The sequence below is a fragment of the Mobula hypostoma genome, chromosome 14, assembly GCF_963921235.1.
Source record: "Mobula hypostoma chromosome 14, sMobHyp1.1, whole genome shotgun sequence".
Lineage (NCBI taxonomy): Eukaryota > Metazoa > Chordata > Chondrichthyes > Myliobatiformes > Myliobatidae > Mobula > Mobula hypostoma.
The window spans coordinates 56402698-56425689 of NC_086110.1; the positions used below are offsets into that span (position 1 = coordinate 56402698).

The 22992-nt window shown below is 39.8% G+C and overlaps 1 protein-coding gene across 3 annotated transcripts in view; it reads left to right on the plus strand.

Annotated features, from left to right (window-relative positions):
• Positions 1–22649, plus strand: part of LOC134356308 (hepatocyte nuclear factor 4-beta-like) — a 61416-nt gene extending 38767 nt beyond the window's left edge. The window contains exons 4-11 of one of the 3 annotated variants that reach the window (XM_063067169.1): positions 2745–2851; positions 5797–5952; positions 9119–9206; positions 12520–12672; positions 13876–14112; positions 18976–19089; positions 19382–19517; positions 20812–22649. In XM_063067169.1, the coding sequence (XP_062923239.1) occupies positions 2745–2851; positions 5797–5952; positions 9119–9206; positions 12520–12672; positions 13876–14112; positions 18976–19089; positions 19382–19517; positions 20812–20815 (995 nt within the window). In that variant the 3' untranslated portion in view covers positions 20816–22649. Of the gene's footprint in view, positions 1–2744; positions 2852–5796; positions 5953–9118; positions 9207–12519; positions 12673–13875; positions 14113–18975; positions 19090–19381 lie in introns of all 3 variants that reach the window. The other 2 variants (XM_063067170.1, XM_063067171.1) reach the window with 2 other exon arrangements.
• Positions 22650–22992: the final 343 nt, after the last annotated feature.

A 22992-nucleotide genomic window follows, 5' to 3' on the forward strand; every position in this document is an offset into this window, starting at 1 on the left:
TGGACTCATTAGGCTGGGTGATGATCTGACAAGTGCATAAAATTAATAAAAGACATCGACAGAGTAGAAAGTCTGAATCATTTTTCCCATAGTAGAGTTAAGAAGAATAAGTATTAAAGGGGATATGAGGGCAACATTTATATACATATGCATACATATATATATATACACACACACACACACATATACAGAAACATATATTATTATATATACACACACACATACACATACACATACATAAACACACACAGGGAGCTGTTGATATCTGGAACTTGCTGCAAGAGGAGATGTTGGACTGAGATACAATCATCTTGTTTAAAATATCACAAGCAGAGCACAATGTGTTGTGATTACTCAGAATACTTAGTGTTCCTGATTGAGGATGAATTTCTTAGACTCGATTATCTGCTTTCATTGGTTTAGCTAAGTATTCTGCTTTAAAGCAGCACACTAGTGAAGCAGTTAGTGCAACATTTTGCATCACCATTGTCTGTAAGGTGTTTGTACGTTCTCCCAATGACTGCATGGGTTTCCATCAGGTGCTCTGGTTTCCTCCCACAGCCCAAGGACATATGTGGGTTAGGGTTAAGGTTAGTAAGTCGGTGGAGAAGCATGGTGATACTTATGGGCTGTCCCCAGCACTTCCAGGGACTGTTTTGGTCATTGACGCAAATAAAGCATTTCACTGTATGTTTAGATGTTTTGATGTACCTGTGACAAAAAAAGTTAATCTTTAATTACTTTAGCTAAGTAAATAGAATTACATACAGGTGGGGCTAGCAGATGATAGAGTCCTGCCACCTACTGGTAAATTGATATCCAATATTAGTTGGCTCCATCTTGGGTACTAGCCTACAAAGTACTCAGAACATCTTCAAGGAGCGGTGTCTCAGAAAGCAAGCATCCATTATTAAGGACCCCCAGCACCCAAAGCATGTCCTTTTCTCATTATTACCATCAGGTAGGAGAGACAGAAGCCTGAAGGCACACATTTAGTGATTCAGGAACAGCTTCTTCCCCTCTGACATCCGATTCCTAAATGGACATTGAACCCGTGAACACCACCTCACTTTTTAAATATATATTATTTCTGTTTTTGCATGATTTTTAATCTATTCAATATACATATACTGTAATCGATTTACTTATTTATTTTCTTCTAGTTTATGTATTGCATTGAACTGCTGCTGCTAAGTTAACAAATTTCATGACACATGCCACTGATAATAAACCTTATTCCAGCTTCTTCAGATTTTCTCATGTTTGTCAAAAATTAAGACTTGATTTTTTTTTCTGCTTTTATATTTTTGGTTTTGTTCAGAGGCATTTTATTTTTCTCAGGTGTCTGAATTCACCAGGTGCAGTACCAACCTGGCATCGATATCTGGATACACGGGGGCCAGCTGATGTGACCTTTAGTACCTGGGATTGAACTGTCTAGAAGAGCAGGCCGCAAGTGCCAACTGTGCCCCTGACATCTTTTTCTAATTGATTTTTATGAATTTAGCATCTATAAGAACACAAAATAATTTTAAAAGATCTTTAAATTCCTCAAGTGTGGGCACATGGCCAAGTGGTTAAGGCATTCGACTAGCGATCTGAAGGTTGTGAGTTCGAGCCCCGGCTGAGGCAAGGTGTTGTGTCCTTGAGCAAGGCACTTAATCACACATTGCTCTGTGACGACACTGGTGCCAAGCTGTATGGGTCCTAATGCCCTTCCCTTGTACAAGATTGGTGTCATGGAGAGGGGAGACTTGCAGCATGGGCAACTGCTGGTCTTCCATACAACCTTGCCCAGGCCTGTGCCCTGGAGAGTGAAGACTTACCAGGCGCAGATCCATGGTCTCGCAAAACTAACGGATGCCTTATTGATAAATTCCTCAATATCCAGGGAATGTATGACAAACAGCAAGGTAAAATAATAATAAAGAAAGATCAGTAACCACATAGCTGCTGCTATCTTTACTCAGGGCTCTAGGGACTGTGGAGCAGACATGACCATGATCAAGCCCAATATCCTTGCCTGGCCAAATTAGATATTAGGCATTTTTCATTATTAAAAATCCTTGCTGATTTCTATGAATAAACGGCAATTAAATGGTAATGACAATGAACAATATGCAAACCTTTACAGCTGTCCATTCCCACTGATAAGTTTTACTAATTCATTTTCTCTGATTGAATCACTGGTACATTACTGTCAAGCATATTGCATTTCAAGTCCATAGTAGCCATGCTCATTAACTCTATTTACAGTGAACGATTAGTATTATAAGGCATATCATCAACACAGATTATTGTACAGCACAAGAAAGTAAAGAATTTTCTTAAGAGGGCTTCAAGATTGTTTTCAGATTCAGATATATTTATCATGTGTACAATGGAATGTGTCGATTATGTTAACGGCCAACATATCCAAGGATGTGCTGGAAAAGTTTTTGATAAATGTTGAAAAATTCAAATCCTAAATAGTCAGAATATGCAAGGGCCAATTTCAGAAATGATGCCTTCAGTGCCTCACGAAGGGTCTCTTGGACATGACACGTGATCTTTGTAATTTTCCATCCATTACCTCAGAGAAAGAACAGTTGACAAATGATGTAAAATCATGTCTCAGTGAAAGGAACTATCAAAATGCATGCACTTCTGTCTTGACTCTTCCTAACTCAGAGACATATGGTTATATAGAATCCACCTTAATTTTGCACCAGGAATTATAACATTGAATTTGATATTTTTCAAAGCTGTACAAAATGAACGGGACAGGATCACCATTCGCAGAACAAGCTATGAAGATGTTGGCTCTCTCTCTATCACTATACTCGTACAAGCAGAAGCAATGTCTTGTCAGGTAATTTTAAGAAATATTATGATGCTCAAAGTCATTTAATGCCATATTCCAGTTTATTTACCTATGCAAAATATAATTGTTTTCCCATATCAATATGTTGAGAAATGTCTTAAGAATGTAGCGCCAAATTAATTTGTAAATAGTATCTTACCTCAGAATTTGGAACTTCTGGGTATAATTTCTACTCTGGACACTTAGGTGCAAATTTTCAGGCTGAAACTTCAGTGCAGCACCTTAAACAACTAGTGAATATAAAGATAACTTGGTCAATTCGTATTATCAATCAACATATAAATTTAAAATAATCCTAACTCTGGGAATTTGCCATGTGCAAATTGGTTAAACCTTTCCTATATCTCAACAGTGACCACACTTCAAAAGTATTTAATTGGCAATAAAACGTTTTAGCAAATCTCAAGTCAAGAAAAGCAAACTTCTTTTGTTATACTGGAGTTTGAAAATGGTGTAAAACTTAACTCTGTCCACCAGAAACATTATACATACAGTTTTAAAAATAGATTTTTACAATGATTCAGTATCTCTATGATCATAAATAATAAAATAATTTCTTTGCCACTGACTGCATTTATATTCCATATGGTGACATTTGAAGTCTCATCTTTGAATTGTCAGTCCACTCTCTGGGTTACATAATGATCACACCACTACTATATTTCATTCCATTTTAGAAAGGCAAACCTTGCCCGCAGATGGTCATTTAATTCTCAGTGTCAACTGGGATGTAATGATTAAATGCTTTACAAATTTGGCTAGATAACCTACAATAAGAGTCACAAAATACAATCCTGTTCAAACCAGCTGGAACAGCAGTTAACTAAAATTCAGAAAAAAACGTTTTGTCACTGGCAATGAAATAAGCTCTGAATGTCCTTTGGAACTTGTATATTTTTTAAGTGCCAATGTTACATAGATCACAGGCTTAGCAGAATTAAGACCAAATGCTGAATTGAAGAAACCTTGTTGTTTTCATGAGTGGTAGGTTCAGTTCATCAATCTCACTGAACGGCAACAATTCTTTTGCCAACAAGAGAAAATAATGTCTTGTAATTAGCATGCCAGTGCTTTTAGTTAGGGTTATGTATAAACCGTTATCTTAGCAAATTAAACATAAAAAGTAGTTTTAATTTAATTTAATAAGAGATTTTATCACAGTATAGACAGTATCTTACATTTTAGATGGTGGCATTGCTGTATTCTTTTCAAGCAGGTATGTGCCACCAGCTTCTCCTTTGGCTTATTATTCATAAAGAGGAGCTTTCTATTATTTACAAATGACATATTATAAAGATACTTTCCCTGGAGAGGAGACCCGTCTTTCCTTTTGATTGATTGACGGATTTTTTATAGGTATATGAAAATATACTTTCATCTAAAGCATGGCAATCTTCTCATCTGTTTCCACCTCGTTATCACCCTGTTAGTTTCTTTGGACCTCTCATTCTTCCCGCCTTTGTCTCTCTTCTTAGGCACGGTTATTGATGGAATATAAGACAGCAGTGAAGAAATCCATGCTACAACTCATAAGCAACACACACAAAATGCTGAAGGAACAGGCAGCACCTATGGAAAAAAGCACGGCTGAAGTTTCGGGTCGAAACCCTTTGGCAGGACTGGAGAAAAATAGTTGAGGATTAGGTTTGCAAGGCGGGCGAGGGGAGAGAGAAACACCAGGAGATAGGTGAAACTTGGAGGGAAAGGGATGAAGCAAAGAGCTAGGATGTTTATTGGTGAAAGAAACAGAAGACATGGAAGAAATTAAAAAGGGGAGGGGACGGTGTAGAGCACCAGAGGGAGGTGATTGGCGGGCAAGGAGATAACATGAGAGGGGGAAAAGGGGATTGGAGATGGTGAAGGGGGGGGAAGCATTACTGGAAGTTTGAGAAATCAATGTTCATGCCATCAGGTTGGAGGCTACCCATCAACACTGCCCTCAACCGCATCTCTTCCACTTCACGCACATCATCAGGTCCTCTCCCCCCACCTTTCAAATCTACTCCTCAGCTTTTTCTCTCTGGTTCTGCCAAAGGGCTTCAGCCCGAAACATCGACTGTGCCTTTTTCCATCAATGCTGCCTGGCCTGCTGAGCTCCTCCAGCATTTTGTGTGTGTTGCTCAGATTTCCAGCATCTGCAGAATTTGTCTTGTTTTTGATTTGACTGCAACTCATAAGGACACGCTGTCATCCTGTATTTCATTGGTAATATGGGTGGTTGTCTACTGTCCTAGAACTAGGAGAAATGGAAAACTCCATTGCATCTCAATTTTACAAGATTGTACATCTGCATAATTAGTCTGTTTCAGTTGGAAGACCTCTTTGACATAAAAGCACTTGATGAAAAAATTCCAGTACTAACCAGGTGTGGTTAATATCTGCTCTGGTCAGAAGATAAAGCCTGTAATGCCCCCTATAGGAATTGTATAGTAAAGAATTTCTATTAATAAAATGAATTGCTTTAAGGGATACTAACTTCAAAATTCTTTGTTTTCACAAATATGTTGAAACTTATTATTGCATTATTTATGTGAATTTTTTGGCATGGTCATGTGACAAAAATAGTTATATACCTTTCTCAACTCAGTGGGTTCCTGAATACTATTCCTTTTGAAGAACAGTTAAGTCTGTATTTTCGCTAGTAAATTATTTTAATATTAAAATAATTTCTGTGCTATTTATAAGTCCTGGTGATATGACATAATTGACTCTTGTATGTGGAGAAATACAAATAGCGAGGAATGTTTTAGAATACTAGCAGCTGGGTTCATAGGCAACTAACAGATTAAGAAATGTTGAACTCACTCAGGACGTGAAATTGTTAAATCACTTTCCCATATGATATCATAAAGAAATTAATAGGAATTAATCAAATTGCATTGTCGTGGCTCATATATCATTTTACATAAGTTAGTGGCTTTCTCTGTTGGTAGATTTCTGCCTTAAATCCTGTGCATCCTGCTGATATTGCAATGAAGAAAGTAGCAACCATCAGTGATGTCAGTGAGTCCATGAAACAACAGTTACTCGTGCTGGTGGAATGGGCTAAATGTATCCCAGCATTCTGCGAATTGCTACTGGATGACCAGGTATGAAATGTACAGGTAATGGGTCACATAAAAAAATTCACATTCATTGACACAATAGTTTTTGTGTTACCCTGTAGTAGGTTGGGTAGACAGCATATCAGCCTAGGTTGTTTGTGGTATTTGCAGTATCTGGTACAGTCCATTCAACACAAATGTAAGAAAATATTCTTCCGCAATCAAATAATACAAAATATTTTGTAAATCACATTACGCAGTGTTTTGAAATGTTTCATGCACGTGTAGGTTGTGCATTGGTAGGTCTGCCTTAAAATTCTCAACAGGTGATCACAAGCTAGGTGTATGTGTGTGTATATATATGGACCAGTATTTACAAAGGGCCATAGAGAAAGTGAGCTAGCAAAACAGTAGCAGTCAGAGTTAATATATGTTGTCATCTGATGTCTGTAAATAGAGACACAATACAAAATCAGATTTTATTATTATATCTATGTAAAATATTGCTTAGGGCATGAATAGTCAATTCCAAATTTAGAGGGGATAAAAGGTTTCTGAAAGGGTGTAGAAAAAGTTTACTAGATTGCTTTCAGAGAAGACGGATTTCAACTGCAAGGTGAGACTGGAAAACCTAAGCATTTCTCTGTGGAGCAAGGATGTTTGGGAGAAGATTTGGCAGAGGTTTACCAGATCATAAACACAAGACAGACTGAAAATGCTGGAACTCCAGAGTTACATATACAAAATGCTGGAATAATTCAGCAGGTCAGGCAGCATCTATGGAAATTAATAAAGGGTCAACGTTTTGGGCCAAGACCCTTCTTCAGGACTGATCATAACTGGTTTAGGCAGGGTCGATGAGGAAAGCTGTTCCTGTTGGTGGATGATGGAAAATGGATGAAGGGGCATACATTTCAAATATTGGTCAAAAAGGTACAAGAGGAAACGTGTAGAAAACTTAAACATGGTAGTTTTGATCTGGAATTCACTGCCTGGAGAGATGGTGGAAAATGGAATTGAACATGACAATAATTTGCAGGGGATGAAGTCAGAAATAACAGTTACAAGATTACTCTGCTAGGAACTGGTAGAGACACAGGGGGCTGAATTCCTTTGAGCCATTGCACTTTTAACAGTCTCTGATTATCTATCAGAGCACGATAATATAGTGGTTGGCGTAAAGCATTGCAGAGCCAGCTGGAAGATTGGGTTACAACTCCTGCTGCTGTCTGTAAGGAACTTGTATGTTCTCCCCATGATCGCTCCTGTTCCCTCACACATTCTAAATGACATTCTGTGTGGGTTAGGTTTAGTAAGTTGTAGCCCTGCTATGTTAGTGATGGAAATGTGGCCATACTTGTGCACTGTCCCCAGTACATCCTCGGACTGTGTTGGTTGTTGAGGCATGCAAACTGTATATTTCAATGTACATGTGACAAATTAAGCTAATTTTTTAAATCAATTAAGTGTTCAGAAACATAAAATACTAAATAATGGTTATCATGAACAAAGCAATCAAAGGACCAAATACGAACGGATGGAAGCTATGTTTCAGCTTGATAGAATCTGTCACGCTCCTTCAAGATAAATGAGTCCCATTCACTCCCCAAACTTACCTTGTACTGATCCTGTGGCCACTCTAACATTTCAAGACAAAATAGTTGTCAAAAGCCTTGAGGACCTAGTTCCACAGTCATCTTGCATGTGGGATGAACCGTGAGGGTGGAACCAGAAGATGTCCTGAGACCCCAATCTCAATACCATCCTGACAATCTGACAGCTCATAAGATCAAAAGCCTAGTTTAGTGTTTTCAAACCTTGTTGTCAACTTTAGGCATTCAAATAATAAAATATTGCAAAAAAAAGTCAACTGAAAAGAAAAGAAGACATACTTAATTAAGACATGAATGCACAAAAAAATAAATAAAATGCTTAGCCAAGTTTGAAGCCCAGCAACCCCTTTCAATGAGACCTTTATAAATCTGAAGGCCTGAAATAAAGTCCATTACTTCTCTTAGCTTACAGGTTACAGAGTTGCAATCCTGGTTTCCTCGATTTAGATTTAGTGTTGAGCCCAGACTCCAGAGGTGTCAGACACCCCCGGTCTGACCTCCAATGCATTCCAACTTGATTTTGCATTACAGACACATGGGCCTCGATTAAATTGCTGATACTCACAAGGCAGCATACTAAAGGTACTATGAGAAAATAACACTTGCCATATATACATAGAACATACTGATGAAACGCTGACAGAGTCCGAGGAGTACTGAGGGCACCCCGCAGATGTCGCCACACTTCCATCACCAACATAGCACGCCTGCCCACAACGCACTATCAGTCAGTCATGGTTTGGCTTTGCAAACGAAGATTTAGGAAGGGGACTGCCCACGTCTGCTGCAGGCTCGCTGGCGGCTGACGAGGCCGATAGGGGATGGGCAGGTCCGGCCACAGCGGCTGCAAGGGAAATTCTGTTCTGGGTTTGGTGCTGCTGTGTCACGGTTCTTCTTCCTCCTTTTGTCCTCAATGCCAGCCCTGCGTGCGTTCTCGAAGGAGGAGACAGACTGGTGAATGGTGTGTCACCACGCTTCGCGATCGGAGGCTAGATTAGACCACCGGCTCTGGTCAAAGTGACAGGCACCAAGGGATTTCTTCAGAGAGTCCTTGTGCCTCTTCTTCGGTGCCTCTTCTTCGGTGCCCCTCTGTCACAGTGGCCAGTAGAGAGTTCGCCATACAGCACAGTCTTGGGCAGGCGATGATCCAACGCATTAACACTAACCCTAAGTATGTCTTTGGAATGTGGGAAGAAACCAGAGCACCTGGAAGAAACCCACCCTGTTGAGAAAGATAATCAATCAGCCATGATGGAATGGTGGAGCAGACTTGATGGGCTGATTGGTCTAATTTTGCTTCCATGTCTCATGGTCTAATGATTGCTGAGATTCCCTTGATAACTGAGATGAGAAAGAATTTCTTCAGCCAGAGGGTAGTTTATCTATAGAGGCCAAGCTATTGGGTGCACTTAAGGTAGAGATAAATGGAGAAGATGGGAGAATGGAATTGAAAAAGAAATTCAGCCATGATTGAATGGTGGAGCATACTCAATAGGCTGAATGGTCTAATCCTTTCCTTATATCTTATGGTCTTAATGACTTACCAGCTAAAGGGTCTACCAGTAAATTTTTGATCTTGTATTTTTCTCTTTTTTGAGGTTGCACTGCTCAGAGCTCATGCAGGGGAGCATTTGCTGCTGGGATTGGCCAGACGTTCAATTCCCTACAAGGATGTTCTCTTACTAGGTATGAATTGATGACTTGGTCTTATGCCACCATTCTATTAATTGCTTGTTTTCATAGTGGGCAAGATTACTTAATGGCTTCTTAAAAACGTTATGGCTAGACCTCACAACATGTTCTAGATAATATGCATCCCATAGATAATACAATGCTCATTTAAACAACACTGAACTAGTAATGCTTAAAATGCTGGACATAGCCATATTAAGTTATAGCAATTAGCATCTGTTGCAATTTAACTACACAGTCATAGAGCACTACAGCACAGAAAAAGGGCCTTCAACCTATCTAGTACATGTTGAACTATCATTCTGCCTAATCACATCGACCCGCTCCTGAACCGTAGCCCTCCATTCCTTTCTTATCCATGTACTTATCCAAACTTTGTTTAGATGTTACAATCGACTCTGCACCCATCACCTCTGCTGGTAGCTCGTTCCACACTCTTACCACCCCCTAAGTGCAGAAGCTCCCCGTCAGGTTCCCACTAAAGTTTTCACTTTTCTCCCTTAATCTATGATTGTGGCCCACCTTTAAATTGAAATATCCCAAAAAGGCTAACTTTTGCCATGATTTATTGTAGCAATGTTTACGTGAATAGCCTCAGTAATTTCCATTCGCAAAAGAATGGCTAATAGGAAAAACGTTGTTTGACTATCTGTGACGCCGCACAGTATGCAGTGCAGCTCAAATGTATGGTGTAGAATAAAAGCATGCGCTCAAGAGAAAACGTAATTCCTTCTTGTACATCTAAACATAGCTTGAATCACCGCCCATCCAATTCTCTTTTCAGCTCTGGTCTAACATTGAGGAAATTCTTTGTTACAGCTGGGTTAGCTGACAGCCTGAAACTTCTAAAATGTTAGCTCTTTACTCACTGCAGCTGAATGGCAGATCAGTGCTCGTGATGTATTTGTGTTTCATTTCAATTCAACAGTGAGTTGTAATGAGTTTTGTTACTTGCAATTGGAGGAAAGCAGGCAAGAAATGCAAATATTGTTTGCAGACTGTTACCATGAAGCCTTTGAAATCGATCCACAGCCAAGCACGTTTATGGATTAGGCATTTTGAAGACTTTTGCTTACCTTTGAGAGGCACGTTATGTCCTGTGGAGGTTTGGTGAGAGTGATCAAAAAGCAACAATATAATCCACATCAACACACAGAACACTGTGGGAACTCAGCAGATTAGGCAGTGTATCTACTTTTTTTACCCATCTTTTAAATCAGTCACTCAATATTGGCAGATCTCCAAGTGCTTACCCGGATGATTGAAGTGACATTATTTGGTGGTCAGGTGTTCTCAATCAATAGAGCATCTCTCCAAATTACAGAGTACATGAATAATGAACTCTTACCAAATCCAATCTGGACTAGGGACTCAGACAAAATGCTGGAGAAACTCAGCAGGTCAGGTGTATATTCATTTATTCTATGGACTGGAAAGGAAGAGGGAAGGCACCAGAATAAAAACTGCTGGGGAAAGGGAAGGAGGATAGCGAGAAGGTGATAGGTGAAGCCATAGGTGGGAAAGGCACAGGGCCAGAAGGGAAGGAATCTGATGGGAGAGGAGAGTGGACCATGGGAGAAAGGGAAGGAGGAGGGGAACCAGTGGAAGTGGTAGGCAGGTGAGGAAAGGTAAGAAGCCAGAGTAGGGAATAGAAGAAGGAGTGGGGGGGGGAGGGAAAAAATACCGGAAGGAGAAATTGATATTCAGGCCATCAGTTTGGAGGCTACTGAAATAGAATATGAGGTGTTGCTCCTTTGCCCAAAGGAAGACCTCATCATGGAACAAAAGGAGGCCATAAACGTACATCTCCAAACAGGAGTGGGAATTGGATTTAAAATGTTGGCCACTGGTAAGTTCTGCTTTTGGTGGATGGAGTGGAGGTGGTCACCATTTACACTGGGTCTCACCAATGTTGAGGAGGCCGCATTGGGTGCAATGGATACAATAGATAACCCCACAGGATTTGCAGATGTGTTGCCTCACATGAAAGGACAATCTGGGGCCCTGAATAGAGGTGAGGGAGGAGGTGAATGGGCAGCTGTAGCATTTTTGTTGTTTGCAGGGATTAAATGCCGGGAGGGAGAGTAGTGAGGGTGGGCGAATAGAATAGAGAATCATGGAAGGAGCGATCCCTGTAGAAAGTGTAGGTGGAGTGAATGCGGGTGTCTGGGAAATGGAGGAGATGTGGGTGAGCACAGAATCAATAGTGGAGGAAGAGAAACCCCACTCTTTGAAGGAGGAGGACATCTCTGATGTCCTGAAAAGGAAGGCCTCATCCTGGGAACAGATGTGGTGGAGACAAAGGAACTAAGAAAAGAGAATAACATTTTTACAGGAGACATGGTGGGAAGAGGTAATGTCAAGACAGCCATGGGAATCAGTAGTTTTATAAACGATGTTTCTTGACAGTTTATCTCGAGAGGCAGAGCCAGAGAGATTGAGAGAGGGGAGGGAGGTGTCAGAAATGCAGCGTGAATTTAAGAGCAGGGTGGGGGTTGGAGCCAAAGTTGACGAAATTGATGAGCATAGCATAGGTGAATGAGCAGCGACAATGTAGCAGAAGGAGAGTTGGGGAGCATCATCGGGGAAGGCTTGGAACATGGACTGTTCTACGTAGTCAATAAAAAGTCAGGCATTGCTAGGGCCCAAGCATCCGGAGAGATTGGGAGGAGCCGAAGAAGAAATTGATGGTGAGGACCAGTTCTGTCAGACAGAGAAAGGTGTTGGTGGAGGAGAACTGGTTGGTTTTTTATTGAAAAAGAAGATGACAGCTTTAAGGCCTTCCTGATGGCAGATAGACGTGTATAGGGACTGGACATCCACAGTGAAAATGAAACGGTCAGGGCCAGGAAATTGGAAGTTACTGAGAAGATTAAGAGCATGAGAAGTGGCTGTTTCATGTGTACTCTTCTGGCTGTATGCATTGAAAATGGAGGATTTCTATGATTCTATGTTTCTATGATTAATGCTTTAACTACTTTCAATAAACTTGATTTCAAAAATGTAGTTGAATACACACCTATAAAAATGTAGGTTAAGGAGAGATTATGAAGTGTCTCCTGGCTTCATAACAATGATTTACAAATGCTGATCTAAAACCTGGACTATCTGTATGCATTTCCATTCATGTTTAATAATACATCCCAACATTTCCAGACCAATGGAAATATCATAAAGCTCCATGTTAAATTGAGGATCTGGTTAGAATGTTTAATGTTTGAATGTTTGTCATTTTTGGAAGATGCTCAGTGCATCAGTTTTGTAAAGTATGAGTACAACAATAACAGAACACATCCTCCATCAACAGGAAATGATTTCATCATTCCCAGGCACTGCCCGGAGTTAGAGATTATGCGGGTAGTCAACAGGATCCTTGACGAGCTGGTGAAACCATTGCTGGACCTCCAGATTGACGAGAATGAATTCGCTTGCCTTAAAGCTGTGGTGTTCTTTGATCCAGGTAAGTACATTGTTGATTAAAGTATCAACATTGCTCAGTTTTTTGAGTCTGAGATGTCCAACGTTAGTTCCAAATTTCCAAGAGACACTGAGAAAGATCTTAGGGGTAAGAACAGCAGTTTATTTTTTTGCACACACAAGAATTAATCCAAGTTGATACTTGAGAAGGTCTCAGAAGGCAGATTGTGCATTGCAAAAATGCTGATAACTATGTACAGTGCACCTACCTGGGCTCCTGCTTTCTAGAAGTACATAGTAACAAAGATGGTCAGTTATCTGAGGCAATTTATGATAAGTAAGAGAATACATTTTAGAAGATATTATTTGTAAAGGTTCTTACACTACAATAATTATTTTATTACCTTTTTATGTGTGCTATTTAACAAGCTGATTTATGCAATGTATTCACATAATGGCACACATGGCATTTATTGGATTCTAAGGAAGTCTTAAGAGAAATTTCTAAAAATAATAATTTTGCATGTAACCGAGAATAAAATCCATCCAGTAAGACAAGTCAAATCAAAATCATGATACCAAAGCTCCAGCAATAATGGTACAAGCATTGAAAACACAGCTCTAACCTGGTGATCATATTATGGAGGGATGGTCCTTTAACCATCTTTGATTGTTATCATCACTTTGCCTAATCAAACTCAGCATGTGAACATTCAGGCCAACATCTTGTATATAATGAGGAAAACCAAGGATCCTTATAACTGTGCACCTGGATAAGATCTGTAACACTTTGCTGCGGGCTTCCAATGCAAAGCTGTATACGTCACGGCTTGATAAATTTTGCTTGCCCTATATCTGGGCGATTTGTAGTTCCTAAAGCTGGAAAATGGACAGAGAGAATTTGGAAAGAGCAACAAACTAATTTTCTGCTACAATTCAACTATGGATGGAGGAATTCAATCGTTCTACTTGATTTTACTTCAATACACCTCAATGGTCATAATATCTGACCATCTCCTATGAATTTAAATCAGATAATCAATTTGACTCTTTAAGGTAAAATTGTTATCATTTCTAGCAAGTAGAGATACAAACCATCATCTCATATTGTGGTTGGACTGGATTATTCTCATTTTAAATAACAATAATCTGTATTTGTGCATTTTAAGTTCTGTCAAGTGGAACATATACGTTCAATGCTTTACATATTGCAAAGAAATGTTAACTCATCACTTCTCTCCCATAGATTGCAGAGGTGTAAGTGATTCAGCAAAAATCAAAAATATGAGATTCCAAGTGCAGGTCAAACTGGAGGACTACATCAACGATCGCCAGTACGACTCCCGTGGACGATTTGGTGATATTCTGTTGCTTCTTCCACCTCTGCAGAGCATCACATGGCAGATGATCGAGCAGGTTCAGTTTGCTCGACTCTTTGGAGTGGCGAAAATTGATAGCCTTTTGCAGGAAATGCTCTTGGGAGGTGAGAAACTGATCTTTTGCTGCATAATTTTAGACAGATGAGTTACCTTGTGACTCGATGATTGCAGCCCACAATTACATAATTAGTTCACATTGAAAAGTCAATTCAATCAGTTATTTTAGAAGTCCCCAAATACTAAACGTTGTATGAAAGGTATGAACAACAGTTGTTGCAAGAGTAATAAAATGCGTGGAAAGAGATTCATAAAATATACTGTTGGCACCAGATGGTTTGATAGCATAGACATCATCACCATGTGCCGTGTCATAGGACGTAGGCGATCATGATCTATCCATGACCATGATTGCTCTTGGTAAAGTTTTCTGCGGAAGTCGTTTTCCATTGCCTCCTTCTGAGCAGTGTCTTTACAAGATGGGTGACCCCAGTCATTATCAATACTCTTCAGAGGTTGTCTGCCTGGCTTTAGTGGTTGCATAACCAGGACTTGTGACATGCACCAGCTGCTCAAACGACCTTCCACCACCAGCTCCCGGGCTTCATGTGACCCTGACTGGGGGGGGCTACACCTTGCCCAAGGGTGACCTGCAGGCTAGTGGAGGGAAGGAGCACCTTACACTTCCACTGTTAGAAACACATCTCAACCTCACACACCCAAGATAACCTAAATAGAGCTCCAATTGAAGACATTGGTTTAAATCTGGATCAAGGAAACCTTAGCCTACCATTAAGGATTTTAAAGAGTGGAGAGCTGTGGAAGTAAAAATATTTACCACATTCTGTTACATTTAACCCATATCTTCAGTATTTGTTGTGCAAGGCAATTAACAGAAAGTATTATCTTGGAAGAATGTCTGTTGGATACAATTTAAAAGATTTTCTGCAAGTTCATTGAAAAATTTACCTTAATGAAGATATTTAATGAGTGAAACTTAATGAGGACTTAGGCATGGAAAGTGCAGGGCATGCAGGATCTGATCAAAAAGGAACAGTTAACAATTCTGGTCTGGGATCCTATATGAGAAATAAGCAAGAAAACAAATTTGTTTTCAATTGCGGAGAAAGTTAGCAGGGATGGCTTGAACAATGGGAATTTCTCTGAAGGGTGTGGCCAAATAACAATAACGCAGTTAAGATCAGATAATATGCAATGTTTTCCAAATAGTAAGACTGTGGGACATGGTTAGCAGTCCAGACTATACTAATAGAGAAGGAAAAAAAAGAAAACAAGTCAATTGACAACAGGCAGGAACAAAGAAGCAGACTGGCAGATGTTGTGGTATCAGGGAGGAAGCAAATGGCTGGGAGGCAGACATGTTGGAATGCAGTTTTATGAAGAATTATGTTACATGGTACTGACTAAGAAACAATTAGATCTGCACTGATCCTGACAGAATCTAATTTGGCAGTCAAACAGGCTTCTGTTTATGTGGCTTCCTCTGAAGTTACTTCCCGGGTGGGGGTGGGGGAGGGGGGAAGCAATTCAAAATGACAGAATATTCTGCTTGTTTATTTACAGAGACCGCTACTAACATATTAATTGAAAATTAGTTCTCTGAAATTCACCTGGAATTTCAGTAGAGATGGCTGGCTGTTAGCTACAATTGCACAAACAGCAAACAGTGCTTGGACATTGAACCAGCAAAGCTAAGGGGGGCCCAGTGAGGTATCATTGGAAGATCTGGGCCAGAATTTTCAGGAAATTCAAAAAGCAATTTAAAACCAGCTTTTAAAGTGTGATATAATGTGGAAAATGCCAAAGCCAAATCGTGTATTGCAAGCTCCCAAAAAGCAGCAATGCAATAATGACTAGATAATCTGTTTTAGTGAATTTGATGGATGGGAAAATGCTGGCCAGGAACAATTTTGCTGTTCTTCAAAATAGTACCAAGGGATCCTTTACGTCTACTTATGACAGAGATGGAGCCCTAGCCTAATGTCTCAACCAAATGACCTCTGACCTATAAATTACATTCCAAACTGGATCCAGCAACAAATGTTTGTAATGGGTCCATCCAAGCAGAGGTTAGAGGTCTGCTTTTTGTTCAGTAGGGTGCTGGCACCAAAACAGGAGCACTGTGTGGGTGGACTCTTTCTGAAATCCATTGGTGGGGTGCCAAATACTTACAGCTTTTCCAGTTCTTAACTTGTGCCAAGAAGACTAGTCCCATTAAAATAAAGTGGAGAAACCAGCTGCCAAGTGGAAGGTAAATAAAGTGATATTTCATTTAATTAAGCTTGTGGAACATCTTTCAAGTAGGTAAGGGCTTTAACATTTTTCAGCATTCAAGTGTTTTTGAATGGTCGTGCTGTCAAAGGCATTCTAAAGGGTTCAACAACCGTGACAACTTTGACTACTGTTGGGCCTCGAGGCCAGGCCTCACCAGTTGTCAGAGCTATCCTTTGAGTGCACTGTGCCCTGTTGATGAGCTGCATGCTTTTTCTTCGAATTTGATTCTGGCTCTCAACAGAAAACTACACTGGGAGGAAACAGAGTCCTTCAAGATTAGGAGGTCGACAATCTCAAGCCAACAGAAGATCTGTCCCAATGTCTTTCGTTATTTTTAGTTCTGTGAAGATTCCAGTGAGATTCATCTTAAAATGAAATTATAAGTATAAATCAAAGCAGCTGAAAGAAAATCAAAGTACATATATGCCACCATATGCAACCCTGAGATTCATTTACTTGCAGGCATTCACAGTAAATACAAAGAAACACAATAGAATCAATGAAAACTGCACACAATATAGACAAGCAATCAATATGCAAAAGCCAACAAACTGCAAATAAAAACATTCAAAAACAAAATAATAATAATAATAATAATAATAAATAAACAATAAATAGAGAGCATGTGATGAAGAGTCCTCGAAAGCGAGTCCATAGGTTATGGGAACAGTTCAGTGTTAGAGTGAGTGAAGTTGAATGGGGTTATCCCCACTGGTTCAAGAGCCTGATGGTTGAAGGGTAATAACTGTTTCTGAACCTGGCTCTTAACCTCTTTCCTGATGGCAGCAGTGAGAAGAGAGCATGGATTGGATGCTAGGGATCCTTGACAATGGATGCTGCTTTCTTGCAACATCGCACCTTGTAGATGTTTTTAATGGTGGGAAGGGCTTTACCCATGATGAACTGGGTCACATCCACCACTTTTTGTGGGATTTTCCATTCAAGGGCATTGGTGTTCCCATATCAGGCAGTGATGTAATCTAAAATTTAAAATAAAAACTAAAACTAAAATTACTTAAATAAAAGAATACTGGAAACACTCAGCTGGCCAAGCAGCATCTGTAGAGAGAGAGAAAGAATAGTTTATTGCTTCAGCTTGAAAACATTCAGGCATCTTCCATTTAACTCTCAATAGGTCTCTGACATGCTGAGTATTTCCAGCATCCTCTGTTAGAATACAGAAAATATTTATTGAATTAATTTCTGTATGTTGGGGATAAAAGTTTTCAAAAATAATAATTTAATCAAATTCATTTGATTCCAAGTAAAAGTAGATTTATCAGTTCATCTACAATGAAATTTATCAGAATTTTCATCTCCTGAATTTTCTACTCACAGTTGTTAAGTCGAGTCCGAATCTTCGTGACCTCATGGACCCCTGCACACTAAGCTTTCCTGTTGGAAGCTGCCTCTCTAAGATCCTCCAAGGTCATGCACATTGTCTGAATAATACTATCTATCCACCGTAACCTCTGTTATCCTCTCATTCTGTTTACCTTCTGTTTTACTGAACATGAGAGGCTTCTCCAAGGAATCCTGTCTTCTCATGATGTGGCCAAAATATCTGAGCTTTTGTCTGATAATCAAGCCGCCAAGTGAGCAGTCTGGCTGTATTTCTTCAAGTACTGACTTACTGGATCTCGTTGCTGTCCAACGAACTCTTAACCCTTTCCTCCAGCCTCCAAGTTCAAAGGCGTCGATTCCTTTGTGTTCAGTCTTATTAACAGTCCAGCTCTCACCGCCATACATCACAAATAGAAATATCATAGACTTCACTGTAAGGATCTTCGCAGACAATGTTATATTCCACTGGAGAAGGAAATGGCAACCCACTCCAGTAATTTGCCAAGAAAACCTTATTGATAAAAATAACCAGAAATTGACAGCAATGCATCATTACATCAAGAAACAAAATTATCAAAGACAAGATGTGCATATACGTAAATTAACAGGTGTTCTATGTCCATTAGGACAGAGAAATCCGTTTCCTTTTCATTTATACCCAGTATATCTGATAGGGCAGGAGTACTATTAGTCCAAATGTAATTGTGCTGACATTACGATTTATTCTTGCAAAGAACATAAAAAACAGGAGCAGACCAATCTTCTGCCTCAGCACTATTTTCAATACTATCCTCATTATACCTGATTTCTCTAAACATCTAGGGATCTATTAATGTCTTTTTCTGAATTAACATAATAATTGAAGTTCTTTACCCCAAATAACTGTGGAAACTCAAAGGTTCACAACCACATTTTCTTCTGAATTCGAAACAGCCTAACCCCAACTCTCAAACTGATTAATCAAGTGCCTTTCTATCATATATTGAAATTAGTCCAATCTGTTGTGATATGACAGTTTGGATAATTATACCTAATACAGATTAATGAAGTATGATGAAACATACTGTATGTATGAGCACCCAAAGCTTGTATCAGTAATAGGAACCATAAAACTGCTTAATTGCTCTAAAACCTCATCTCATTCATGTGCCTTTCCAGAAAGGAATGTGAAATCCTCTCCTAAACCATGTTAGGTTCCAGATTTATCAATGTGGTTAACACTTAAATAGCATGCAAGCTTCTCAGTTCAAGGGGCAATTAGGAATAGAACCGATTGCATTTATGATCAGAAATGCATCTTTCTAACCTTTCTAACACTTATCTCACCTCAGGGTCTACAACAGAAGTACAGCAGTACTCACGTTCTGCACTTGTCCACAGCCATTTACTTCCCCACGCAGTGATGTCAACCGGTATGTCAGCAGCCATTCATCAAGTTCAACTCTGTAAGTTTGCCAACCAGCGTCTGACTGAACTTGTGTAAATAAAGATTTTGAAGCAATAATGTTGTATCCAAACATCTTTCCTATATCGGGCTATAATTCTGTAGTTTAATTTAATTGTTCAAATATTATTAATATTTTAAACAGATTGTATTAGGCAGTCAGCAGCAATTATACACTTTTCAATATCTGAACACTCTCTTAGATAAACTTGTTATAGCTTTTAGTTGAATTACTCTTCAGCTACCATAGCGAGGGAATACTGACACGAGATCATGTCCTTGTTTTTTTGCAGCATCTCCAGAAACTCCACTTCCATCTCCGTCGTCTGGCTCTGGAAATGAGGAAATCAAAATGCGTCCTGTCAACCATATCCAAGCTCATTCTTTACCTATGCTGCCTCAAACTCTCATTCCCAAACAAGAGATACTGTAAGAAAACACAAATTGGGTGAAATTCAAACACGACTTGCCTTATTTTACTGCAGGCACTTCTACATAACATGACTGCCATTTAATACGCACTGAACTGTCACATGCTGGGATTGCATAAACATGATCAAGCATCGAGTTTTGCCACCTCTTTACATATTAGTAGCATACATAGAAATCAAACATATAGTACTGTGTAAAAATCATAGGCACATTTATACAGCTAGGGTGCCTAAAACTTCTGCACAGAGAGTGAGCTTGTAACTCTATTGGTAGAAAAGGATGTTGAGAATGGTGAGGTTGGAATACTATAGGAGAGGTGTGGGACAGGTAGTAGAGGAGTACCAGGGGCAGGGGTTGGCTAGGGTGCAGACACACCTAACCCTGAGGCACCGGGCAAGGTCGTTTGATTCCAAACATTTTGTGTATTGATCATTACAGGGTATATCTCTAGTGCTTCCCGCTTTCTCCCCTTTCCCTTTTCTCAAACATGATTCCCCTCTCCCTGATGCCTTCCCACTTCCAGTCCACAATAGAGACTCATATCAGAATCAGGTTTATCATCACTCACATAATGTCATGAAATTTGATTTCTTTTGTGGCACCAGTACAGTGCAATACATAAAATTAATATGTACTGTACAAAAGTCTTAGGCACCCTTAGGCATTCGTGCCCCAAGAATTTTGCATGGTACTGTATACAAATAAAATTTTCCACATTTATATAGTACTTACCTTAAGTTTTCATGTGTTTGTGGCACAGACAGCTTGGAGATAAGACTCTTATGTATTTTCAAAGATCACAGAACTACAGAGGGAATTAACACATCAAGGCACAAGAGACTAGATATTGGAAACTGGAGCACAGAAAATGCTGGATGAACCCAGCAAATCATGAAGGATAGTTAATGTTTCAAGTTGAGATTCAGCATCAAACCCTGATGCCAGATCTCAACTGCAGATGTTGACTATAATTTGCTGCTTGACCTTCTGACTTCGTCTAGCTGTTCCTTACTGGGTAAGTGAGTGTAGCCCCCCGGCCACCCTCAGGGTCTCTCGGCTCGCTGTTGTCTAGGGAAATGGCCCTCGGCCCCGCCAAACTGGATAATAGTTTGTGTGGATGCTGTGTGATGTACCCCACCCCGCCCAAATAACAGACAATACACCAGATACGATTAAATGATTTACAGTTTATAGATATTACTGGAACTATATAATTAATAGAGAATAAAATATGAAAGGAAAATAAAAGGCACCACACTTATCAAAGTTCAATCTCTTTGTGCACAAACAGTTGAAGCTCAGGACCCTTCTTCTTCACCCTGCGACCCCTCGGACCACCTCGACCGGCCGCCTGGGACCAACAACGGTGGTCGACCAGATGCTTCACACGAGTCCGTCTCCGTCTCCTCTCCTCGCTGAAAGCCCTCCTCAGGGTCCGACCCCATTAGCAGACATCACAGCACCTGGTTCATCCTCTGTCCCTCTCTCCCGCCTTCTCCCCAAAAACCCCGTGCGCACAATATCTTCAGACACACCAAAAGCATAACAACTATCACAATTGGTTCATTCGTCCTCGTATCAATAGATAATACAAAACAAACTGCTAGCGGGAAGGACTTTCTCAGCGTTTAACATAACAAAGAAGCATTCCCAAGTATAACATAACAAAGAAGCCGTTTTAAATTTAACATACAAAAAATCCCATACATGAGTTATATTTGTAACTCTTATATACTCCAGTTTTGTCATGGAGCTATTTTTCAATCCTATTGCTTGAATGTAGCCATGCTCCATATCTGCAGCCAGAATTTTGTACAAGTGTTCTCTTTCTGGCTTTGGTGAAATGCTCTCTCAAAGCTGTGAGTAGATTTTCAGAGGCTGAAGAAATCATTTCATTTTCCAGCGCAATTGTTTCAGCATTTAAACCAATTAACCTCACAGTGATCACCTTGTAGTTTCTCATTTTTTAAAACTATATTTTTAACTGTGTCACATTAAAAACGAAAAGCTTTTCATTTGCTGATTCTTAAGCATGTGTGCAAACATGAATAATATTAGGTAACTTGAAAATTAAATTTGATTTTAGAGGAAAGTGAATTGTATGTTTTGTGTTGCTTTAGACCTTAATTGGATATTCTGACTTACATAAAACAAGAGCATTTTCCAGTGAGATTAGCCAGGAAGTATAATGTGATAAACGCAGAATAATACATAAGGGTATCTTATCTAGTCTATTTTCCACTTTGCACTTCTAGAGTAAATTTGAGGCCATTTGGCTATATATTAAAAATAAAAAAAGATTTATAGAGAAAAGGTTCTTTGTTTCATGTTACTGCATTCACTGTTTTTAAGCAGCTGTTCAATATTTGATTAAGAATATAGCTGAGGGGATACTAGATCATTTGCCAGTCCCATTTGCCCTCCAGAAAATATTACAGCGTTCTGTTAATCACAATGAAAACAAATGCATTTTGGACACAAATCACATGAAAAAAATCCAGCTCAGCAGGCAACCTCATTGCAGATTTCTCTGGGGTCTTTGAATGACTCAGCTTCTCAAGACAGTTAGCACATTTGTACATGATAACAGTATGAAGCATTTTCTTGCTTCATTCGTCAGTAATACCTATGGAAAACAAGAAAAAAAACAAACGGGAGAGGAATCAGGGGTAACAAGTACAGGGAAGGATACTTGGTAGTGTGGAGGAGCAGAGGGATCTGGGGATACATGTTCACAGATCCCTGAAAGTTGCCTCACAGGTGGATAGAGTAGTTAAGAAAGCTTATGGGGTGTTAGCTTTCATAAGTCGAGGGATAGAGTTTGAGTCGCGATGTAATGATGCAGCTCTATAAAACTCTGGTTAGGCCACACTTGGAGTACTGTGTCCAGTTCTGGTCGCCTCACTATAGGAAGGATGTGGAAGCATTGGAAAGGGTACAGAGGAGATTTACCAGGATGCTGCCTGGTTTAGAGAGTATGCATTATGATCAGAGATTAAGGGAGCTAGGGCTTTACTCTTTGGAGAGAAGGAGGATGAGAGGAGACATGATAGAGGTGTACAAGATAATAAGAGGAATAGATAGAGTGGATAGCCAGAGCCTCTTCCCCAAGGCACCACTGCTCAATACAAGAGGACATGGCTTTAAGGTAAGGGGTGGGAAGTTCAAGGGGGATATTAGAGGAAGGTTTTTTACTCAGAGAGTGGTTGGTGCGTGGAATGCACTGCCTGAGTCAGTGGTGGAGGCAGATACACTAGTGAAGTTTAAGAGACTACTAGACAGGTATATGGAGGAATTTAAGGTGGGGACTTACATGGGAGGCAGGGTTTGAGAGTCGGCACAACATTGTGGGCCGAAGGGCCTGTACTGTACTGTGCTGTACTTTTCTATGTCCTATGTTCTATGAAGGAAAAGAATACAAAAAAGAAAAGGAAGATGGGGAAAAACAGCTAGAGCAGGGGTTCCTAACATG